Genomic DNA, 18833 nt, shown 5'->3' on the forward strand with positions numbered 1-18833 from the left:
ATGGGACAATATTGATTCAGCCTAGGTTTTCTCATGGGATAATATTCTAACATATGAAAAATAATGTTCATACATTGATAAAAAAAAAAAAAAAAGATATTTACAAGTAAATACACACAAACACATACACAACTAAACACATGTCGTAGCCTTGAAGGCGATTATGTTAGTAAAATAATGATTTGTTGTATTATAAAAAAGTAAATCAAAAGGGAATTTTTCACCTCACAAATCATGTTCACATTAAAAAAAAATTACATGCATATATATAATTTGTTTTTTTAAAAAATTAATTTTCTTGATTTTTAAAGGATATGACCCAGTTAAGGATCATACTACCTCTAGATTTAATAAAATCACCCGAAGTAAATAAAAAATATTTTATTTAATAGAAAAAAATAATAAAGTATCAACATTCAATTGACAGGCTCGTTTAAGGATCTATCAATATGTCAATAAAAACTACTCAAACCTTTATACATATGTGTGAAAATACTCTTATCATTTGTTTAAAATATTGAAAACAAAAACGTTAAAAAACATTTGCACTCAAAACACATTCATACATGTTTAAAATTAAAACGTTATTTTTTTATATAAATTATGGAAAACGTAATAATAATAATAATATATAAAGATGCTCCTGCAACTTGGTGATTACACCATAAGAAAGGCAAATTATCTCAGAGAACGAGAGAAAAGACACGGTAATCATTTTAATTAATGTATATAGAGGAGGTGTAAAGTACGTATTGTTATAAATATTTCTTTTTCTCCATTCCCATACGATCTTCTTCCCTGTTTCCCATGAAATGTACTGCCATCCTCCATTAGTCAACCCAAATGAACAAACTTGTGTTTTATTTCAAAAGAAAATCTAAAAAACTTTACTGGATTTAATGCAAAAGGCTGCATTATTGCTGTTCATTTGATTTTGGGATGGCGTTGTAAGTCAAAGCATCCGATGAGCCGCCGCATTACTTGACTGTGCAAATACGCATCTTGCCTGAGCTCACGTTATGATTGACGGCGAGTCCTGGTAGCGTGCAGTCTCCACGCTTTGCCGTCGTTCCCATTTCTCGTCCCCTCATGAACAACCGAAAGTCCCTTTGCTTTTTAGAAAAAAAGAGAGGATATGGAAAATAATTCCAAGTTGTTTCCAAGAAGAATGCTCCCTTTGTTTGTGGGTTTTTTAAAAAATAAAACTACTACAAATTATTAAGAAAATGCTTCGATAGACAAAACATAAGAAAAAAAAATTATATTTAAATACTACTTAAGAATTTGAGAATCGGAAAACAACTATATATCGGGGATTAATATCGGGCACCTATCTTGTATGCATAATCATGCACCTTAATAAGTTAATCCCCTCTCCTTTGTTTTGAGCAAATGCAAGAAAAAAGCGTGGATCTTATGTCATTTTCGGTAATGTTTGGAATTGAATAACTATTGTTTTTTAAAAATATATATATTAAGATAATTTTTTTATTTTTTTAAATTTTATTTTAAATATTAACATATCAAAACAATATATATAATTTAAAAACAAAACTTTAACCACACAAACAAAACAACTCTACCTCGGAAGAAACAAACTAACAAAGTAAAGACACACAGTAAACAAAAGTAGGGTAGCAATTGCAATTTGCAACTTTTTGTTAAATCGGTAATTAAATAATTAAAATGCCACGTCACCACAGCCAACCACGCACTGGACCCACTTGGAAGAGAGATTGTGGCCTTATAAGAGCATGTGAAAGAAAAGAGAGCACAGACTCTCTAAAACCAATTCTCCTCCTTCAGAGGCGTGGCTTTTGGCTTTCATTACTCTCTCTCTCTCTCTATAAGCCATCAAGCATACCACAATGAATGTGTCTGCTTCTTTGCTTGTCTTTTATATTTCACATAGTGAGAGAGAGAGAGCAGGAGGACCAGAGTTCCAGTCTGTTCTGTCTTAGTTCTCTCTTTCACGTAATCATCCTGGCTTCCATTAACCTCTCCTTCGCTTTATTTACCTCTCTCCCAGCTTTTAGTACTATTTGAAGCAGACAGCAAAGAGAAAACAATATCATTCAATTTGATACTATTTCTTGTGTGGTACTACTGTACTTCAAGCAACAATCTCTATAAAGAGAGAATATGGATAGATGGGAGAAACCTCTAAGAGATGATAGGTATAGACACCAAAGGGAGAACCCATCTTTCTCCTCTACTCTTCTTGATGCCATCTACCGTTCCATAGATGAAAATGGAAATGGTAAAGGAGAGGAGGAGCAGCTGATTTACTACAGAGAAAGCATGAGAAAGAAGCATGAGAATAATGGTATTAAAGATGGAGAAATGACAAGTTTGCAAAGAGCATGCATGATAGACAAGTGGATGGAGAAGAAGGGTGACAAGGTTGCTGGAAGGCGAAAATCCATGGCGGATTTTGAGAATAAATCTCGAAAAGATGTAGATTCTGTACTGTTAAATTCAAGCTCGACTTCCTCAGAATCTAGCTGTGGTGGTGGTTTTTCATCATCAGAATCTGAATCAATTTATGGTGTCAACTCATCAAGATCATCAACAACAAGTTACACCATGCAAAGGCCTAAGCCTATCAGAACCAGCATTTCTGCTAGGCCAGAGAAATACCAAAGACGTGAAGATCATCATCAAATTGATATGTATCATAATCATGAGAGAAATTATGCACCAAACCAGAAGGCGAAACATGAAGGCAGTTTTGTCAAGACAAAATCGAAGGCCTTAAAGATTTATGGTGATCTCAAGAGGGTCAAACAGCCTATATCACCCGGCGGCCGGCTTGCTAGCTTTCTCAACTCTCTTTTCACTACAGGCAATGCAAAGAAGGCCAAGATTTCGACTTCAGGAGGCAGGTATGAGGAGAGGAAGTTAAAATCTGAGCAAGCATCTACATGCTCTTCAGCTTCATTTTCAAGGTCTTGCTTGAGCAAAACACCTTCTTCAAGAGGAGGGAAATTGAGCAGCAGCAACAACGGAGCCAAAAGGTCAGTGAGGTTCTATCCTGTTAGTGTGATTGTTGACGAGGACTGTAGGCCTTGTGGGCATAAAAGTCTATATGGAAGTGATTGTCAAGAATTGAGTAGTACTCTAGTGGCAGCTACAGTTACAACAGACACAAGAAATAATGTTCCCACAAGTGGTGAAGAGCTGAAGTTCCATGTAACGAATGAAAATCGCCGAATCGAGGAAGTTGCAAGGAATCTTTTAAAGAACTATCAAAAGAAGAAGGACGGGCAATTCGATTATATGAGCACCGATCTTTGCAACGACAATAATCATGAAGTCATGTCTAGTGATGAGGAAGAGGAAGAAGAATCTGATGTAGCAAGCTGTGCAAGTTCTGATTTGTTTGAATTAGATAATCTTTCTGCCATTGGAATCGAGAGGTATAGAGAAGAATTGCCCGTGTATGAAACAACTCATCTTGGTACTAATCGAGCCATTGCTAATGGTTTAATCCTGTAATTCAAAAGAAAATAAGAAACTTTATTAGTGAATGGTGAGGGGTTTACATCAAAGAATAAGATTTCTCTTCTTTATCTTTATTACTTTTGTGTATTTGTTGATATTTTATTTATTTATTTAATTATGAACAGATCTTCAAAGGAAATTAAGATACATGTGCATATAAAAGATAGCGAATAAATGTATGTGTGTGTGTGTGTGAGAGAGAGAGAGAGAGAGTAGGGAAGGAGGTAGCTCAAGATTCTTCAATCCTGTGCACACTACCCGAGATTGGAAAAATAAAACAGAAGGGTAAAGATGGTGAAGAGGATGAAGTAAAAAGCTTAGGCAGATTTTCCAACTCGAAAATGAGCTAGATTTTTCGTCCTGAATCACGAGTACGTGGGGTCCTTTTTTCCTTCAAAATAACACTGCCTCGCCCAATTCTTTTATTTTATTTTATTTTTTATTATCAAAACCCTAAAAGCGGCTATGGGATTTATGAAGAATTGAGGGATTAGCTATCTGATTTCTTGAACTTTGGATGCGCTTTTAATTATTTTAATGAAGAAATAGAGGTATTTCTATACGAGTTAATGGCCGCTAAGTAATTTCCTGGTGGTGGTGTGGAAGATATTGTTTTATATAACAGAGGTAAAACTAGCAGACAAGGTGAATTGATGGAGTTAGTGGAAAGAAAAAGAGAAAGATCGATCCATGTATGGTCTCCAAAGATGTAGACATAGGATCTAATCTTTGATCCTATAAGCCCTGGATGTCAATTTTGGTTGGCTTCTAAGATAATAAGCATGGCTTTCGAGTTCTTGACGTGTTTTTCTCCACTAAAAGCCACAGCATGCCCACAAATTTCCTTTTCAAATTAGTGTTTTTTTCTGTCAAAAAATTAATAAATACAAATAAAATTAACGGCGGACAAATTCTGTCAGCAATTTACAATAAAACTCATCGACAAACTAATTTTTTACTATATTTATCGATGTATACCAAAGAAATTATACTGAGATTTCAACTTTATCCTTTAAAACATCTCAGAAGCCAAATGAACTCCAATATGGTATATAATTTGGAAAGAGATGATGGGTTTCGCACCTTTAAAGAGGGGGAATAGAATAACTTTTACCTTGAAGAAGAATTATTGGATCCTTGGAACCTATAAGTAATTAATTTATAGTGATTTTTATGTTTGCATGAGAAGAAAAAAGTAAAACTTTGAGCATACTTAATAATCTATCTTTTACTTAACTCCAATTACAAGGCACTTTTTAATTTTATTACCAATGAATTTAAGTTCATAATCCGTATACAATTCCCATTTTTCTTTTTGTAATTTGAGAAAACAAATACAAGGGAAGATATGAATCCTTGATCTTGCCTGCTTTCACTAACATAAATTACCAAAAAATGAGAATATCCTGCTTTGGAGAAAAAATCCCAAGAATTATCGCAAAGATATACAAAATCGTCGCATAATCCAACATGAAGATCACACCGAATTTACTTCTGCTTTACTGCCAATGGGTATATATATATATATATATATATATATATATATATATATATATATATATATATCATTATAAAAACCAACTAATCTCATATTGGATGCTATTTAATTTAACTATCTTGTTGGTAGGCCATCGACATGATCTCAATGAGCGTTCTTATAGCACATGAATTCTTATCAAAAACAGTCAATTGAGGTAATAAATAAGCTATAAACCTCTACTTTCTCTCTGTATATCATTGGGAGGGAGATGCTGAGAGGGACTTACAGGACCACTAAATCATAACAGTGCGATATGCTAATTAAGTTATCATAATAACAAGCTTAAAACTAGCAATCTGGAATGTTTTAATTTAAAACAAGATCTTAAACATTAGCTTGGATTCTAGGGAAAGGAAAGGCTATATCCTACATAGTTAAAAGTTTTATAGGATTCAAAATGGCTATCGATTGGGAATTTTATTCTGGGGACCATCGCGACTACGAGGCGTTTGTTCTAAGTCACAAAAATCAAGAAGTGATGTATTGGCAAGGCCATTCAAGCTCCAAAAATATTGGCCTGAGAAATCATACTTTCCAATTCTTCCGCGCCTTTTTTTTTTTTTGTTTTTTGAGGAAATGATTTGTTTCTACTTAAATAAACACAGATCGGGTGGTGTTGAGATGGATTGGACGACAATGTATACTCCAAACTCTTGCTCTTCTAGCTGGTTGGTAATAAAATAATTTTTGTATTTCCATACGGTTGATGAAGTGGGAGGTTCGACAGCAAGGACGAGATTTAATGGTTCAGTGGGTACAAGACCACCACCTACCACCAACGTTGACAATTATTGTCAGTGCCCATGATCTTAGGACACTGCTGATCGTAACTATATCTTGGGAACCCTACTGCTGTTCTTGTTTGTAATTGCATTAGAAATTTCTCCTTATTTTCATTAGGAGGAGGGCCTGGTTGCAAAATACGTACTGTGGATCCTCTCATAACGTTCTCTATCATTTATATTGAAATTATACAACCCTTTTTTTTATGTAAATTTAAAGTTTTTTATGTTATTTTTAAAATAAAAAATTAATTTAACGATTTAAAAACCATATTGAAACATATATGTTCATGTATATAAGATGAATCATACCTAAATTAAGGAATAATCTAGAATTTGCTTTTGAATTTTGTTAGGAATATGCTTTCCTTTTGAGAATGGGAACAAAATTTTCATCATAATTAAGCATAGAGTTAGGCTTATTTGAAAATAATTTTCTTCCATTAGTTTGTCCAAATTACATCAAATATGAAAAGGTTAAAGAAAAGCATCTCTCTACAAACAAATACAACAAGTCCCCTAGGATTTTCCTTTTTTCTTCAATAGTGTGTGTATACAACAAGTCTCTGTGATTTACAAGTATTCATGAATTCAGCCCTTACATCTCAAAACTTATTTGTGATTAGATCCTTGCTTTATAATTATTCTTTTTTGTCAGAACTAGAAGTTCGTCGGTAATTTTGCTTAAAGGAAGCCAAGGGGCAAGTCCCCTCCTCCAGCCATCAGGGCTCTGCCATCATTTGCAACAATCTTTGAAGAAGAGAGGACAAGCTCAAGCTTCCAGGTGACGAAAACATCTCCATGGAGAGCACAAGATTTTCGCATTATAGAGATAAGATAGAAAAATCTCATTTGTCAATTATGGTCGTTGTCTCTTATAAGTTGATGTGTCTGATTTAGAAAAAATTAAGCAAAACATGGATCGCCTAATCTCTCTCTAATAAAAACAAAAAAGAAAAGTTGTTACCATTAATTTTGTTATAATATATGTGGGCAAGCCTTGAATGGCATATGTTGCTCGCCAACCATACAAGATGCACTGGTGTAGCTCATATCAGCAAGGCAGGCAACGAATTTAATTATATGTGGCTATTTCGTTGCAGACCAGTTTGGATTAGGGCTTAAGTGTATACCACAAATGAATTGATGATTGAATCGGCCAGCTTTTTGTGTGTCTGGGTAGAAAGGAGCAGGGGGGGTCAATGTAAAAGCAATAATTTATATGTTGCAAAGAATATTTTGTTCAATGAGATATTTGAGCCTCAAATTTGATACATCTGCCTGATTGATGTTTGATAATCTTTTATTATTATTATTATTATTATTATTATTATTATTAAGGTTGATTAGAAGGCTCAAGAGACTTTTACACCAATAAGAGATGGCGATATTCTCCGCTATCAAATTAAACAGTTTTATCGATAAAAATTTATGTTAGTATTTAAACTAATAGTCTATCTGTGATTATTTTACCGGTGAGAACATGGAAAAGAAAAATTCATTGGAAAAAATACTTGTTAGTAATTTTTGGTTTGTTGGTGAGTCCGTTGTTAATAAATTTAATGATAGCTTTAAAGACGGAATATGCACGCAAAACAAATTACCCATTTCATTCCATTAGTAATTTTCTCATTACAATTTAGCATATCACCGATAGAAGAACCGTATGAAATTTCATCGGTAAATTACATATCACTGACCGAATACCATCGATAATTTTGTCGATGAATTAATAGTTGCAGTGGGATTTGCAGTAATTATTTTCCAACTTTTGGAAATATACCGACAGACTTAATTTGTCAGTGCATTAACAGTAGCAATGACATTTGCTATAATTCTTTTACAACTCTTTGGAATATATCGATGAATATTTTTTTGTCAGTAAACCCCATCCATAATATTTTTTAAAAAATATTGAACAAAAGTAGAAAAATATTTAAAATAAATTAAAATAATATAAAAATCAAATATATATAAAAATAAATCATTCTAATATAAAAATCAAATATTTATTACAAATTTAAATATTTATATGTTCAAATATAATAAAACTAAAATAGAAACGGCACTGGAGGAGAAGAAGGAGATTTGTCGTTGTTAGGACCATGGAATCAATTAGGGAGTGCATATGTATCACCCATATGTAATCTCATTTCCATTAGCACTCGACGGAGTTTTTCATAATCCACAGTGAATCGTTCATATTTTTCATTAAGATGGGTCATTTGATCTTGTACTCGTTGATATAACATCACCTCAAACTTTGAAATTTTTAGTGCTTAGGATTGATTACGAGCATCCAACAGTCGAAATACTATGGGTCATCAGTAAGTTCTTAGCCATAGTGTTAGAGAGTCTATACACTCGATTTCGATTAGATCCTCCAGACAATCCTGCCTCTAACCATGAATTCAAATTGATATCCGGGTGGGTCGAACGATTGTCTCCATATCTCTCCTTTAACCGGTTGTTATATGTCTCCTAGAAACAAAAAATAAATTCATTACATTCAAGTAAATAATAAATTTTTAAAAAAAATAGTTAAAAACCATCATACCATAAAAGTTTTGAACTGAGTTATCTACGAAAAAAATGGTTGAAAAGCAACCTACCATGAAAAAAAAATGAAGATTAATTAGTAACTAATTATTGTTGTTAAGTAACATTTTGTTCATAATACAATACAATCGATTCTTGACTTCTCCTCTTTAGCATCAACGTGCAACTCTGCCAAATCCCTAAATTAATGAAATCTTCCAGAGAGCTCATTCGATTTGATGAAAATAAATCCTGAAAACACAAGGACACACTCCTAATAATTAAAGGAGAATTAATATAGGCCGAAAAGGAAATGGGGCCGCGCAAGCTCCGGCAACCCAAGCATGCCACGGGGACTGCGAGCTTGTAATTTGCTTGCAAATTGCAATCACCACACACACACACACACACACACACACACGGGGGCACGAATTGGAAGGCAAAGAGCAGAATGAACTTTTTAGCGCACGTGATGGAGTGGCCACCTATGTCTCTTACTTAATTATTCCTGTCGTGCATCCACACGTGTGCTCCTCAATCGCATCCCACACATCCCCATAAATCCATTTCTTTTATTACTCCATTATAAATAAATAAAACAAAATGGCCTTGGCACAATTGAATTTTTTCATATAACGGTACTGTAGCTGTGGAAAATACGTATTTTCAGTTTTTTTTTATACTTGATATTTTTATAATTTTACATTTGATTTATTTAATACTTTTTCTTTTTTTTCCTTGCTTTTTGTAATATTTTTTTATTTTTTCCATTTTTTAAAAAAATATATTATTTTTTTATTTTTTACACTTTGAATATTTATAATCTACAACCTATTTATACCATTCTTTTGTTCTTATCTTTATTTTTTTTGTAATTATTTTTTAAATTTTTATTTTTATATATATTTTTGAACAATTATTATACAAAGGCTAAGAAAATGGTATTTCAATATAGCAATTGCAATATTATTCTGTTTTTTTTACTGCATTAAAAATAAAATTAAAATCTTAAATATTTTTATTAACACATTATCTTCATTATTTTTTATTATATACAAGTGTCAAGTTTTTGATTTACAGTTCTTAGTTAAAAAACATGTTAATTACAACTATATATTATTAATATATTTATATTAAAAAATATTATTCAACTTGCAGTTAGACGAGTTAAATAGACATATTAAAATAGATAATTCTCTGATTTATTTAATTAAATGTATATATAATTTATATATTTATTATTAAAAAAATCATCCAGTCGACGGCAAAACGCATCAAGTAAGTAGCATACTGCTACTCGGAATTGGGACCTCTTCAAAGTTAGTTTTGCCCCCTTATTGCCAAGCAAAAATCATCAGGATTCATCACTTTATGCCTGAACTTCCCACCACTTATGGAGAGGTCAACTTTCGTTAGTTAAAATTACTGAAATGCCAGTGCTGGCTGCGATGGAGTTTGCTTCTGGCATGGGCTTTTCTGGAAAGAAAGAAAATATAGATGGTGAAAGAGAGAGGGCAGCTTTTATTAAAGGAGCTAAAGAAGGATTGTGTGGACGTGTGGGAGTAAAAATAGAAAGTGAGGTTTTAAGAGAATTTTTGGCGATCCCAAGGAGATTATTGTGGGGAACTATTTTATTAGTGCTGCAGCTTTTCTTTTATCTCTCTACTAATAGGACACGTATTTTCACATCTTTCTCCTTTTTTACCCAGAGGAAAAATCATTATGTTAATTAAATAGCTTTTTTTTACTTATAATTATATTTCGAATATTAATTTTATAGAAGATAAAATAATTTGTTAAAAGTTAAAAGAAGTGAAGAAGTAGGAAGTGGCATTTTGCGTGATGAGGGGAGGGGATGGAGGATGCTTAAAAGGTCATACCGATGCTGAAATGAATTTCTAGATTATAAATTTATCAACATTAAGTTTTTTATTTTTTTTAATTTCTTATAAAAAAAAATTTGTTGGAAATTCTGTATGATTAAAATAATTACAAAAATTTTTTTTTTGCTTTCGTTTATATTTTTTTATACCAAATTAGAGAAATTATTTGTACCATATTTTTATATTTAGTATGTACATTGATAAAAAAAAAAACTATTTGATTTTATTTTTTTTCCTTTTTAATTTAAATTGGAGTAGTGCAATTGTACAAAGGAAAATACAAAATCTTTTATAATGGACAAATTTATGTTGAATATATTTCTTTTTTTTTTAATTTAAATGAAAATCATTCTTTTATTTTTTCATATGATCAATAGATGATGGAATTCACTAAGAACTCATTGCATTTTGTTAGGGTCTTTAAATATAAATAAAGTTTGATATTTTTCTTGACCAAATTATTAGAAATTGATTTGCCAAACATGGTATGAAATGATAAGACATATCAAACGAGACTAATATTAGAGTGATTCGAGTAGTTAAATGTTTGTTCGGGAGTGTGATTTCAGTTGTTTTTTAAAGTGTTTTTATGTCAAAATGTATTAAAATAATATTATTTTATTTTTTAAAAATTATTTTTAAGATTAGCACATCAAAACGATTTAGAATATATAAAAAAAATTATATTTTTTTTTTATAAAATACAGTTCATATTACGTTCCTAGATCAGTGCCAAAAACTTAAGGGGCGTAGGTTTCAATCATTGTTATTAAATTGTATTCGAATAATAATGTATTCAAGCTATTAGAACATGAGAGGTTATTGATTTAACTATTAAGTCATTGATTATATCGAGAAATTTGAAGTTTCACAATATATAATTTCTTTGTTCTTTTTTCTTAATTAGTGATTGATCCATGTGTCTAGTCAATCAAAATTGACAGGTTTGCGAGATATATTATGTCTCTTATGTTTAATATTAACCTGAAAATGATAAGGTGATTGAGTCAACATTTTTTTAAAGAAAAAAAATATTAAATTAATTTTTTAATTTTTTTTTTAAGTTTTAATATGTTATGTTAAAAAACAAAAAAAATATTATTTTATATATTTTATAATAAAAAAAACTTTTAAAAAACACTATATATCAAACATATTAGGTATTGCCCCATAACGTAGCGGTTGGGCAATATTTTTTGTTAAAATTTAAAATTTTTTATTTAAAATTATTTTTTATTATTTTAATATATTTTTAAATTAAAAAACAAAAAATAACTATTGTCATCCTTCCTCATACTTTAAATTGTGATTTAACAACACTAGTTTCAATCATGGAACTGTTTCCTGTAAGGAATTTCGGTCCTTGAAATGACTAATTGGGCTAAAACCCATTTCAATAGTCAATGCTCTCATTAATATAGGTCAACGAACTATTTCTACCCATATTCTTTGCATATGCGTGAATTCAAGTACATTTACACTGTGATTAGTACCGCCGTTAAAATATTATCTGTTAATTTTTTAAAAAAAATATATTATAATATTATTTTAATATATTAATATCAAAAATAAATTTTAAAAAATTATTATATATTTTTATATCATAATAAACAAGCATAGCTGTAATACACATGACTACTGCTTATTGGACGTCGTGTTTATGAAGAGATTTTCACTTACACATATTATCTTTCCATTTTTTTAATCACACTCAAATAGTCCCCATCACCGATTCAAAGTCTGCTCTTCTTTTGAGAAAAAAAATCTGCCCATTTCTCTGACAATGTTTGGTAACGCGGCAAATTTGTTTTAAAAAATTTATTTTTTTATATTTTATATTATTTTAATATACTAATCTTAAAAATAATTTTTAAAAAATAAAATAATATATTATTTTAATATATTTCAATATAAAAAATATTTTAAAAAATAATCATAACTATATTTTTAAAAATATCTATTTATTTTTAATCAGCACCATCAATATGAATATGTAATAATAAAATGTCTTTTCTAAAATTAATTAATTGATTGGATATTAGTAACTAACATTATATTTAGTGTTTATTTTTGTGGTTAAATTATATTTTTTTAAAAAATTGATTTTAAATTTTTTAAGATATTAATATCAAAAAATAAATTTTTAAAAATAAAAATATATATTATTTTAATATATTTTGAAATATAAAATATTTTAAAAATTACTTCCATTACCATGTAAACGAAAAAACTTGGAAACTTGCATGCTCCATCCTTCGTAAGCTTTTTAAAAAGCGGTGATATTGGTAGCAATTGCAATTGCAATTATTTAGGTTTAATTTTGTTTAACTAATTATGTTAGATAATTATAAACTAATTAATATAGTGTATATAATATAATCACTCAAAAACTCTTTACAAAAAAAATTAAACCTGAGCTTTTAATTATCAGAGAAAAAAAGAGAGCAAAAAATGTTGTAAATAAGGTATAAGAGATAATGCTTATTTTACAAGTATTCAACTCCTTTTTATACTATTTTTTGAAATTAAAACTAAAGCATAATTAATTCTGGTAATTACTAAAATTAATTATCATTTTTTTGCTTTAATTACCAAGCTTTAAAAAGAATAAAACATCTAATAATTTCTTGCCTTTTAAAAACCAAATGTTTTTCTTCGATATAAAAGTTTTGATGCCTTACTAACTCACTCTTCAAACTTATTATTATATAAATTAAAAGAAAATCTTGTATTATTTTAATGTGGGATAAAAAAATTTTAAATTTAAAAAAAAAAACATGTCAATGAATGATTCTTTAAAATTAACTTAAATATAATTTATTTATAATTGTTTTTACTCTTGTTACTATTATATGTTAAAATTGTTTTGTTAAAAAATAATTTTTTAATAAAATGTTAACACTATATTTTTAATTTGATTTGATCTTAAATATTTGAATTAATCATGAATTTAAAATAAATTTCTATCAAATTTGCTTTAATTGCAACATGTTTCTCTTGTATATAACTAAAAACCTGTTTGTTTTTGTGTTTTAAAAGCGTTTTTTTTTTTAATAATTTTTTTATTTTAAATTAATATTTTTTTAATGTCAGAATTATTTTAATATACTACTATTAAAAATAAATTTTATTTTTTAAAAAAATAATTACTACCACAGTAACAATCACAATCATGCTTTAAGAAAATTAATTGGCATGCCGGCTACCATCAAATGAGAATGATTGCATGTACAGATTACTATAATAAAACACTCTAAAAGCCTTAAGATTAGGTTCGTTATCAATTCCAAACTCTTTTGACAGATGCATCCCAGCCATCAATGAACCTAGCTAGCTCGTTTCTACACGCACTTTATCTGGATATTTAAACAAATTAAAAGGGCTCAATAGCATGCTTTGCAGAATGCAAAAGTTTCAATTTTTATTGGTGAATATAGGTGAAGTTTGACATGGATAACCTGAGCGAGAGAAATCCTCATGACTGCTGCTCTGTTCAAAATTATCTGTAGCACAACAGTGTTGAACGACGCAGTTTTCATGGGATGTTAAATTATGACCTCTGCTACTGATAGAGAGAAACTATGATACCGCCTGCCATCACCATAAAGAATATATTGCAGAATGGGAGCATATGTCCCTTGGTTTTCAGCGAAGACCATCATGAGTATAGATGTTGATGAATTATCGAACCTCTCACGGGCTAGTAATGACTAATGATAGTGACTGAGCTAGTTGTTGAGCACAACAGAGAAAAGGCCGGACCACCACCAGCATCCATGGATCCCCCCCCCCCCCCCCTCTCTCTCTCTCTCTCTATATATATATATATATATATAGAGAGAGAGAGAGAGAGAGAGATTGTGGGTGAGAGAGGATCCATCCATATACATCAGTCTTCTCTGGCTGCCACTCAAGTTTAGGGTCGTAAAGTCACATGAATGTTGATGTGAGAAACCGTAGCTGGGGAGGAAATTAAAGGCAGGTTCTTCTTTTGAAATGAAAGCGTATTCGGTGTCTAAAGGAGTAGGAGCTACTAGCTAGGATAATGACATTTCATGTCAATCTTGACACGTGCATCGTTTATAAATACATCGGGACTAAAGTTGTGTTGCTATTATCTTGACACCAATCTAGCATTGTCTTTCTCGATAATCCGAAATAAGACTAGCGGTATCTTTTCGTGCTTAATTTTCGTAAAACAGAAAGAAAGATATGTAGCTGCTACTAGCTTTGTAGCCCACGCTTTGGACACCATGATTAGCCGTGACTCAACTATTTTTTTTAAATATATATATATATATATTTTATAATGCTAAAATGAGGTGAAAAAATAAAATAAAAAACTGGTGGTAAGCTTATAACTACAATAATTAAGGTTGAGCCAATTTGAAATATTATGTTAGATCTGTAATCTAGATTATAAGATTGGAATAATATGATAAAAAAAAACTAAAATGAATTATAAAGCTTTTTTATTTTTTTTAAAAAAAACTTCATGTTAACTTTTCAAACTCGTGATCTGAATTATTAGACATAAAGCACCGATCTAAATAAATCATAAAGTTCAATTCTCATTCAATCAAATATTGAAGGATGAAATTGAAAAACAAATTAATTATACAAAAGAATTAAAAAATACCAATTAAAAGAACAAGGATCAAAATTAAAATACAAAATAAATTTTATATTTGATTAGAGGGTGAAATTGAAAAGAATAATCAAATTAGTAAAAGGACAAAAACAAAACCAAAAAGCATGATGGTCAAAACATAAAAATAAAAATAATATTTTGATTGAAAGATGAAATTGAAAAGAAATTTAAACTTTTGCAAAAGGGCTAAGAAGAAAAATTAAAAATCAAAACAATGAGGACCAAATTGGAAAACATAATACCTTCAATTTGATTTGAAGAATGAAATTAAAAACCAATAAAACTTATACAAAAAAGCCAAGGTAAAAAAATTAGAAATCTAAATAATGAGGACCAAATTGAAAAACATAATATTTAGTAAATTGAGATTGAATAATAAAATTGAAAACAAACAAAACTTCTACAAAAGGACTAAGACAAAAATTAAGGATTGAAGTTAAAATATCAACAAGTAAGAGAACCAAGTCATAATTTTCAAGGGAGGAGAGGGACAAGATGAGAAGGAAAAAAAAAAAGAAGGGTTTATTGACAACAAACTAAAACACCATTAAAGACACAGGTCACACTAATAAGAAGAAAACATGATGACACTTCCAATGACATGACGAAAAGGTATTTTTGAATGCTAGGAGGCACCACACATACCTCCTGGTGACATGCACTCGTCTTTTTTTCTATTTAGCCAAATACCAAAGTTCCCTTGAAATGACTTTATAATTATGAAAAAACCATTGTGAAAAGACTAAGAAGCTCATTAACTCTAGGTTTAAAACTTTTACTTTTAAATGTATTTTCATCATTTCACTATGCATTTTAATTATTCATTATTTTTTTATATTTAGTAAAATATCGAATTGACCCTCAGTCGACATCATAATAACAAAAAAAATCATTATAAAAACACTTAAATGCCTTTGATGCCAAGTTTATTTTTGTTTTGTTTTGAAAGGTATTTTAGTCAATTCACTTTATAACTAAGATATGAAAAGACTCATTTGTTCCTGGTAAGTTTTCTAATGACAAAGGGTCATGTGAAAAGATTTTAATGCCCTTGATAGTTGGTGTTAAATTTTTTCCGTTGATGGGTAAAAACATCATTACAATGTTCTAGTGAACAATGTCAATGATGTATAGCTACAATACTTTCTCGAGGCCAATTAGCTCTTTTTAATAAGTCATTAATGATTTTTTATTATTTTGGAATTAGTTAAAAAATATTTGTGGAAGTGTTATATTACAATTGTCAAAGGGTACATCTTGGTGAACTATAATTATTTTAGGATTGATATGATAAGATTAAAAACTTAAGTCACCTTCAAGTTTTATTGTAATTAGAAACCCTAACTGGTCTTTATAATTCTAGATAAAGAACTAATTATATAATATAAAAGATAACTATCACCTTATATCATCCTACCAAAGATAAGTTACAACCTCCTATATAAGGTAAGTTATCATCTTATACATCATACAAAGGTAAGCTTCATTGTTGTTTATATTTGATGGCAAAAGTACCTATTGTGTCATTGCTAAAGTTTACCTAAACTAATATATGTATTATCATGAAAGGGTAAGGACCACTAAAACCTAAAACAATGATATGAGATCTAGGTCTTGCCATAAAGCTTAATCCTCATTTTTATGATATGGATGCTAGACCAAAATGATGGTAAATGATAAATTGAGCTCCATGCCTTTTTTGCTTGATTATGTCCAAAATGGGTCTGAAGGACACCTTACACCTGATGGGTCTTTGTGGGGTCACATTGACCCAACTTAAGTTTATTCATAATGCCAAGAAGGAACATGTCACAATACATAAATATTCACAAAAAAATGACAAAATAACATTCCCAATAAAGTATTTATATGATTTATATATATTGTTTTTTTAATTAACAAAGTTTTAAATTCACAAGAACAAAACTTTTTTAAAGATCTTACCATACTCAAGTTGATTCTTTGGTAAAAAATTTAAAAGTTTATATTTCTAGAAAAAAAAACCATAAAGTTTCAACTTTTTGTGAACAAAAACCTTTTTGTCACAAAACCATTTCAATCCAAAAATTTAAACTGTTAGGTGAAGGTACAAGATATGATTTATATTTTACTTTAACACACTATCTCAAGTGAAAACTTTTTGGGTTTCAAACTTACACAAGTCCATTACTACCTTATGCTTAATTTTATTAAATAGAATGAGAATGATGAGATTTGAACTCATGATCGTTTATCCAACAGTACGCTGATACCATGTCAAATAATAAGTTCAAGTTAAAATATTAAACTGTTAAATGCGACATTGGAATATGATTTATATTATTCTCCAACACGTCTTCTCAAGTGAAAGTTTTTTAGGCTTGAAACTTGCACAATCTCATTAATTTTAATTAAAAAGAAGACTAAAGGGTGGTGAGATTTAAACTCGTGACCTTTTAATCAGTAAGGTTTTAATATCATGTCAAAAAATCATCCCCACCGTAAAGCTTAAGATGTTAAATGAAGGTCTAAAATATGATTTATGTGATGCTCTAAACTAGTTGATTATTCAATTAAAGAAAACTATTTATTTAAATTTTAAAAAATATCAAATTCTCAACTTTTTTTAGTACAAAACCCATTTAAAGATTTTACCTTTGATAAAATAAATGATCAATGAACATCTCACAAGAAGAAAATGAAAACCTATATAATCACATCATTATAAAAAAAATCCCATGATGATCAACAAACACATACACACATGAAAATTATTAACATATTACAAGTTCAAAACAAATTAATCGATGTATTAGGGTTTAAAATCAACCCCAAAAGTTTTTTATTGAAAACTATTGGAATGGCTAGGCAGTGGTTGCTTGTGTCTTTCAGACAATAGCAAGTTGACTATTGTGGGGTTGTGATGTGTGTGAAACATGCGATGATATTGCCCCTAAAAAACACAGTAGAACTTATATTCTCTTAGGTATGTTAATAGTAGAAATTCTGTGTTATTAGGTAGGATTTCTTATGGATTTTCAAAGCACATTTAGTTTTGATTTTAGGTTGATTAATAACTGGTATAGAGACAATGAAAGGGTAAATCATATCACTAGTTTTTTGTTGCGGAGCGATGAAAAAAAGGGGTAATGGGGTTTATGTAGCTAGATCAGGTTTATAATGGTAGAATGTCAATGGTGTTTGAGGTTGCAATGGTGTTGTGACATTATGATTTGGTTAGAGAAAAAAATGAAAAAAGATAGAGAAAAAATATACTAGGAGATAAAGACTCCTATCGATAGAAAGAGGTATGTTATGGCTAGTAGTCATGGCAAATGATTGTGAGTGAGAGGACATGAGATTAAAGAAAAAAAAATATAGTTAGTATTTTTTTTTCTATTCACATTATTTTTACTTCTTACTTATTTCTTTTCTACTCTTTTCTCTCTTAAATTTTTTTTCTCTTTGATTTTTTTTACTTTATATATGTGTTTCTTTTTTTTCTCATGATGCCTTTTGTTTTTTTCTCTAGTCTCCCTCTATTTTTCTTCTTTTTTAACCACAATTGATTTTTATGTGATTTTTCTAGTGAAAATTTTCTCTTTTATGAGACCATTTTCTACTTAACTCGTCACTCATTCTTATTCATTAACTCTTTATCTTATTTTATTTTACTTTTTTTGCATATTCTTTTATCTCTCTATCTCCTCATCTCTTTTTCTCAAAGTTGGTTTTTTTAGGGATTTAAACTTGTATTATTTATCTTGACCCCAATTTCTTTAATTGACCATCACTTGATTCACTTTACTTCCCAATCTTGCAACAAATCCATCTCATTAGGGTGGTTGTACTGGGTCACGTATTTGTTATTTTATTGAATGTATTTAGGTCACGATAAAATTTGTCACCAATAGAGATGAGCAAAAAAATTGAATAATTGATTAAACCGAGAAAAT

The 18833-nt window shown here is 29.7% G+C and overlaps 1 protein-coding gene across 1 annotated transcript; it reads left to right on the plus strand.

Moving 5' to 3' along the window:
• Positions 1-1779: 1779 nt before the first annotated feature.
• On the plus strand, positions 1780-3578 carry LOC118038080 (protein BIG GRAIN 1-like B). The gene has a single exon (XM_035044371.1). The coding sequence runs from the start codon at positions 2143-2145 to the stop codon at positions 3496-3498; it is 1356 nt and encodes a 451-aa protein (XP_034900262.1). The 5' UTR covers positions 1780-2142; the 3' UTR covers positions 3499-3578.
• The last annotated feature ends 15255 nt before the right edge of the window (positions 3579-18833 follow it).

This window comes from Populus alba, chromosome 3 (assembly GCF_005239225.2).
Source record: "Populus alba chromosome 3, ASM523922v2, whole genome shotgun sequence".
Classification (NCBI taxonomy): domain Eukaryota; kingdom Viridiplantae; phylum Streptophyta; class Magnoliopsida; order Malpighiales; family Salicaceae; genus Populus; species Populus alba.

Coding starts and splice junctions, on each gene's coding strand:
- LOC118038080 (XM_035044371.1), top strand. CDS start 2,143: ATGGATAGATGGGAGAAACCTCTAAGAGATGATAGGTATAGACACCAA.